This window comes from Cherax quadricarinatus, unplaced genomic scaffold (assembly GCF_038502225.1).
Source record: "Cherax quadricarinatus isolate ZL_2023a unplaced genomic scaffold, ASM3850222v1 Contig32, whole genome shotgun sequence".
Lineage (NCBI taxonomy): Eukaryota > Metazoa > Arthropoda > Malacostraca > Decapoda > Parastacidae > Cherax > Cherax quadricarinatus.
The window spans coordinates 509,885-516,613 of NW_027195058.1; the positions used below are offsets into that span (position 1 = coordinate 509,885).

General features: G+C 40.7%; 1 protein-coding gene across 2 annotated transcripts in view; it reads right to left on the bottom strand.

Moving 5' to 3' along the window:
• LOC128693562 (fatty-acid amide hydrolase 2-B) overlaps positions 1–4,521 on the bottom strand; it is a 50,743-nt gene extending 46,222 nt beyond the window's left edge. The window contains exons 1-3 of one of the 2 annotated variants that reach the window (XM_053783332.2): positions 4,375–4,521; positions 1,985–2,178; positions 1,277–1,411 (exon numbers count right to left, since the gene is read on the bottom strand). In XM_053783332.2, coding sequence (XP_053639307.2) covers positions 1,277–1,411; positions 1,985–2,173 — 324 coding nt within the window. In that variant the 5' untranslated portion in view covers positions 2,174–2,178; positions 4,375–4,521. Of the gene's footprint in view, positions 1–1,276; positions 1,412–1,984; positions 2,182–4,374 lie in introns of both variants that reach the window. The other variant, XM_053783333.2, reaches the window with a different exon arrangement.
• Positions 4,522–6,729: the final 2,208 nt, after the last annotated feature.

Here is a 6,729-nt window from a genome sequence, read left to right on the forward strand (position 1 = left end):
TGTCACTAGCACGTTAAGAGACCATACAATAAGTGTCAGGGGCCCGAGACTGTTCAACTGCCTCCCAGCATACATAAGGGGGATTACCAACAGACCCCTGGCAGTCTTCAAGCTGGCACTGGACAAGCACCTAAAGTCGGTTCCTGACCAGCCGGGCTGTGGCTCGTACGTTGGTTTGCGTGCAGCCAGCAGCAACAGCCTGGTTGATCAGGCTCTGATCCACCAGGAGGCCTGGTCACAGACCGGGCCGCGGGGGCGTTGACCCCCGGAACTCTCTCCAGGTAAACCTCTACGGACCTGGACGGCCACACCTCACATGTGTCTGCTGATTTATACTATAAAAGCTCCCTGTTATGTAGATTGAACTCCAGGTAAGTAGTGGATTATTTCGGGCCCAAAGGGGAAAGAATAATAATGACACGTGTCCCAGGAAGATTGTGGAAAATGTCACCAGTACTCAGGCCAGAGCAAGATGTCCAAAGACACTGCCATGGCTGGCAGAGAAGTCTAAAATCTGAAGTTATGTTTTCCCTTCAAAGATGGTAACCTTGATGCCAGCGATGAGTTCTTGATCCGAGGAAATGAACCTATCCTTCCCTTCCTTAGATCGGACGTAATTGTCTCTCATTTACTAAGTGCTGTATGACCCCTACAGATTGAACTTTCCCTCTTGATGATGAAGGTGATAATAATAAGTGCAGGAACCAATCTGAAGATTAGTTTCTGCACATTTAACTCATGCTCACATCTTGATAATTTCTGCTGTATGACCCATACGGCATTAGAGCATGCAGGGCAGGTGACCTAACAGTTCACTGTAGAAAAAAAAGCTAATGTCAGGTTAAAATTTCTCTATAGAAGCACAGTGCCTACCAGCTCGGGAGAGCAAGGCACTGGGTACGACATTTATATAATGATATACAGACTCTTCCTATTTTTCGTGGCACTTTAAAGCTCTACCCCTCCCCCCAGAAAATGAAAATCAGATTACAAATAACATAAAATAACATGATGAGATTTATCCTGTGTTTATTTTGGTACAAGTAAACATAAGTACAATTATCATTTCTAGTAACATATGTAAATTACCTAGGATAACCCTCAAAAAAATCTGATTTGTTTCCACTGTGGTCCAAGGGAACATGTAAGCCAGGATGGATAAAAAAAAAAGAAACTTCTTTAAGTGACAAATACAGTAAAGCACCTGAAATTCAACCATGTATACAAAATTCACTACCAGGGTATGACTGCTTTGATACATGTACTACACACGTACCTGATCAAGACGTTCGTCGACCGCCCGAGCCTCAAGTAATGCAGCTTGGAAGTTCTCCTGAGCAATGGCGTTGAGGATAGGGTTGACATTACTGATCCTGGTGACGTAGGAGCGTACCACCTCCACACTGCTGACCTGGTGGCAATCAAGGCATTTTTTTACATTATAACAGTAGTAGCTTATATTAAAAATCTTACACAAATAACCCGCACATAGGTGAGAGAAAAGCTTATGACACCGTTTCGGTCCAACTTTAACCATTCACAAGTCACACTGACAGAAGAGAAGGTCAGCTAAGGTTAGTCAGGAAACGGCAAGTGTTTCCTGATGCGGGTCTAAGTCATACGATGACCCGCAGCTGAAGCTTTTCTTCATCTGATTGAAGCCTTCCACTGGCTTACCGGTCCACCTCTTTAAAAATTATGGTTAAAATTAAACAATATCAACAGAAGAGAATGAGTGGGGACGGGAGAAAGAGGATTACCATTAATACTACTTATTTTTCTTCCTCATTCTCTCCTGTCAATGTGACTTGTGAATGATGTAACCTGGACCTAAACGTCTTCATAAGCTTTTCTTTCTCGTATGTGCGGGTTATTTGTGTATTGTTCCAGTCACGGTATTGTACCTCGTTGTTCATTAAAAAATCTTACTTCACAAGACGAATGGTGAGAACTGACACCTCGTAGGAGGAATATGAGTACCTACCTTTCTTTCCCGTATACTCTTAGCCAGTTCAGAAGCAGATAGGAGGAGTATTGGGTTGAACACCGGAGGAAGATAAGACTTCCTGCGCCATCCCATCACTAACGTAAAGACGACACTCACACAAACGTCCCAAACCCAACGTACCATCCTTGCCAGTGTGCGGAGAGCCCCCACCACACACCCACCCATCCTGCCTGCTGAAGTAATTCTTGATTACATTATATTACATTCATAGAGAAGCGCTAAACTCAGTCTGATAATGGAATACGTTACCGACAAGTTGATGAATAAGACACTTTTGCAACACGTGTCTTATTTATCAACGTATGTATATATAACGTTCGACAGGACAGGTGTCCTGGCACGGGTCTTAATTTTTCAAGATAACCCGGTGGTATCAACTCACTAGATCCATTAGTATCACTCAGCTGCTAAGATTTAGATGGTTGGCACATGTATGAATTTTTGCCATCTTAATATTTTATTGAGTAATGAATAATGTAAATTGCTAATTCGAACGATTCTCTAATTTATTAGTATACACCGATGTTAACAAAATTAGACTACAGAGGTAATTAAGAATAGCGTATAGGACTAACGAGGTAAAGGAAATTATAGGAAAGCTTGTCTTAAATGGTTCTTCCATACATACCACAAGTTAGAGGGGTCTGAGTCATGATAAAACGAGGCCGACTGATTATATTATCTGATAATGAAAAATAAATGTGTAGTTTAAATAGGCATTTTGTGTAAGTCTTGACTGCGGAAAATGTAGAAAATACCCAAAGTAAACAAATTTACGGAATGAATAAATAAATAAATAAATAAATAAATAAATATATATATATATATATATATATATATATATATATATATATATATATATATATATATAATACTAATAATAATAATAAGTTTCTGGCTCCACCTCAAAGAAATATTTACTAAGGTTCTTAAATATATTGCATTGGCTAACTAGGTACATTTTTTACTTTACATTAATCCTTTTTTAATTGAAATAAAAGTATTCATAATTTTGCAGTAGTGAACAGCAGCGTTAATGACCCATGAGTAATATATAAGTACCTGTGCGTCTCCTCAGGCGTGACCAGACTTATGGACAAATCTACTTGCATCCTTATTCTATATCTTTATTTCTACAAGTACATGTACAAGGTATACAGTCCTAGCTGACATCAACTATATAGATCGACACCATGCCCAGCCCTTCTAGGGTAGGGTAGGTGCCTGAGCCCGAGCCTTTAGCTCATAAGACTGTCATTCCCATTTGCCCCCTTGGGGCGGGGACGGCAGACCAGAGAGGCCTAGCTTGTGGCTAGGCCTGGGGACAGTTGGTCCCAAAGATGAGGAGGTACTTGTGCCTCCTCCCATGGGAGACTTAGGTCTCAGACACTCCCTAAAGAGGGAGCCAAAGCCGGGCCACCACTTGGAAAAGGCCCGGGCCGGGAGAATACCGGCTAATATTTAATAATAATAATAATCAACTACATACAGTGGCACTATTTAGAAAGCCCTTTGTTATGCAGAGCGTTCGGGCAAATTAGGTCAGCTTTGTCCCAGGATGCGACCCACACCAGTCGGCTTAATACCCAAGTACCTAGTTTACTGCTAGGTGAACAGGGACAGCAGGAAACATGTTCACATAAAAGTGAATACTACAGCTAGTTAGGAGTTACTTAATTGTTGTGGGGCGTATCCTAGGGAAGGATCAATCAAGACCTCACCTGGAGATAATATATATTAAGAAACAATAAGTACCTTTTATATGATATCCAGCTTTATTAAGCTTCTCACATAAATAATCTGAATGTCTTCTTTAATTTAGCAAACTGACGACACTAGGTGTTCGCTCTGGGTCCTGGGTTATTGTGAACATCTCCCGCTATGCTGCCTGAGACCTGAGTCTCACAGCACTATCTGTTTACATTGCGGTATTGATATGTTCGTTTGTTTGGTTTAAATTAATCTGTCGACTGCTGTATATCATTAAGGCTGCATTTTACTTGGTTGGTTGGTAAGGTTTGCCAGGAATCAGGACAAGTGTTTCCTGACGTGAGTCTTAGTCATAATGATCCACACAGCTTGTGCTTTTGGTCATCTGACCGTGTCCTTCCGCTGGCTTACCCCTACATCTCATTAAAATCCCAGAATACTTTAATCCTAAATTACTTATTAAAATAAACTAAGTTTCTATACATTCAGGTTCTGCGGTTACGTGGCTATATTTCATTTATTGGTGTTATAATTAGGTTTTATTAATTAACAGACGGCAGTCTAACCTAACTAAACGAAACTTTACTTAAATAAAGTGAACCGAGAAATTTGCTGAAAACAGCGAGTCACGCATGGCCATTTACTGGAGGACTTACCAAAATGCTCAAAATAAGGAACTCGATGTACTGAATGAAGGCTCGTGGCGGTGCAGCGTCTTACAGTAAGACAGTAATAAATGATAGCAGGAGTGAGCAAACACGCTGATGTGTAATCTGCTCATTTGGCCTCCTAAGATAAGCACAGACGCACCTTCCCTGCCGAAGGTCAAGAAGCCGTGGCGGCTCCGTCTTACAGAAAACGCATGTCTTATTACGTAAGGGGAAGCTAAGCTTAATTTTGATATTCACACGAATAAGTAAGTTAAGATAAGATTTCGTTCGGATTTTTAACCCCGGAGGGTTAGCCACCCAGGATAACCCAAGAAAGTCAGTGCGTCATCGAGGACTGTCTAACTTATTTCCATTGGGGTCCTTAATATTGTCCCCCAGGATGCGACCCACACCAGTCGACTAACACCCAGGTACCTATTTGCTGCTAGGTGAACAGGACAACAGGTGTAAGGAAACGTGTCGGAATGTTTCCACCCGCCGGGAATCGAACCCGGGCCCTCCGTGTGTGAAGCGGGAGCTTTAGCCACCAGGCCACCGGGCCACCGTTACATAACTTATCAAACATAGCAACAGCATATGTGTAGAAAACCTAGGATAACCCAGAAAAGTCAGTCAAAGTGACTTATGTCCATTGGGGTCCTTGAAGTAAGTTATACGCATATGTTCCCTACATAACTTATTTGTTTTTACAATGGTCTTGAGGGCACACAGATAAGTTTTTATATATATATATATATATATATATATATATATATATATATATATATATATATATATATATATATATATATATAATATATATATATAGGGAAGTAACACCTGTAAAGCTGGACTGGGGACCCTCATCCTCAGAGAAGACAATAAACGTACCTCAGGGAAAACTCAATGTTCTCCCCGGAGCTGTTTGAATATTTTCTTCTCCTACCGCCCCCTATATATTTTATATTCTATGTGAACATTTATTGATAAACAGAATACCTGTGCAGAAAAACACAAACATAAATACAATGTATTAAAGATCATGAATTTCCTCCAGCTCCTCCGAAGCCGGACGCGAGCCAAGTATGCAACAAGCATATCCCCTCTGGATGGCTACGCTGAGGCGCTGGAACACACACACACACACACACACACACACACACACACACACACACACACATATATATATATATATATATATATATATATATATATATATATATATATATATATATATATATATATATATATATATATATATATATATATATATATATATCTTACCTAGTAAAGTCAAACAATGTGACTTATTTCTACCGGTGTCCCTGAGATGAGTTTTCCGGATTGTTATGCACACGTACGGCTCCTTTCAAGGAAGGCGAAATTGCAAACCTGGAGAATATACAGAGAACAGGTCGAGACATATGGGCGAGTCTCCTCACATCCACTGCCCCTGCTAACCTTCAGTAGAAAGGTACCTGGGAGTTAGTCGATCGTTGCGGGTCGCATCCTGGGAATGGTCAAGCACTACAAACTACTCAACAACTCGATTGTCTCTCAAATGACCTAATGATGCACTCTCTGTGTGCAGAGTACAGCACATATAAGTACAATAGAGCACCTAAATTACTGGGAACGGTTGAAGTCCTCACCTTGGAACGCAGGCGAGAAAGATACATGATAATATTCTTAGAAAATTCTTGAGGGGCTAGTCCCCACACGGAAATCACTTCCTACGAAAGCAAAAGACTCGGCAGGCGGTGCCGTAAGTACGTTAAGAGACTTACACAGTAAGTGTCAGAGGCTCAAGATTGTTCAACTGCTTCCCAGCATACATAAGGGAGGATTACCAAACCCTTGGCTGTCTTCAAGAGGGAGCTGGATAGGCACCTGAAGTCGGTATCTTACCAGCAGGGCTGTGGCTCGTACGTTGGATTACGTGCGGCCAGCAGTAACAGCCTGGTTGATCAGGCCCTGATCCACCGCGAGGCATGGTCATGGACCGGGCCTCGGGGGCGTTGACCCCCGAAACACCCTCCAGGGATATTTAGTAGGGTAGGAAAACACAATTACTCGAATAGTTTCTATGATTAATCACACAAAACCATTTCCTTTAAATCATAATATTTTCTTACCTGAAAGCTTCGGGTCCTCATAATTTGTACTAGAAGGAACCATATATTATACATACATGCATACACTAAGTATATATATATATATATATATATATATATATATATATATATATATATATATATATATATATATATATATATATATAATATAGGGAGGTACCACCTCTAGAACTGTAATAGGGACCCTCATCCTCAGAGAAAAGAATAAACTTGCTTCAGGGAAAAC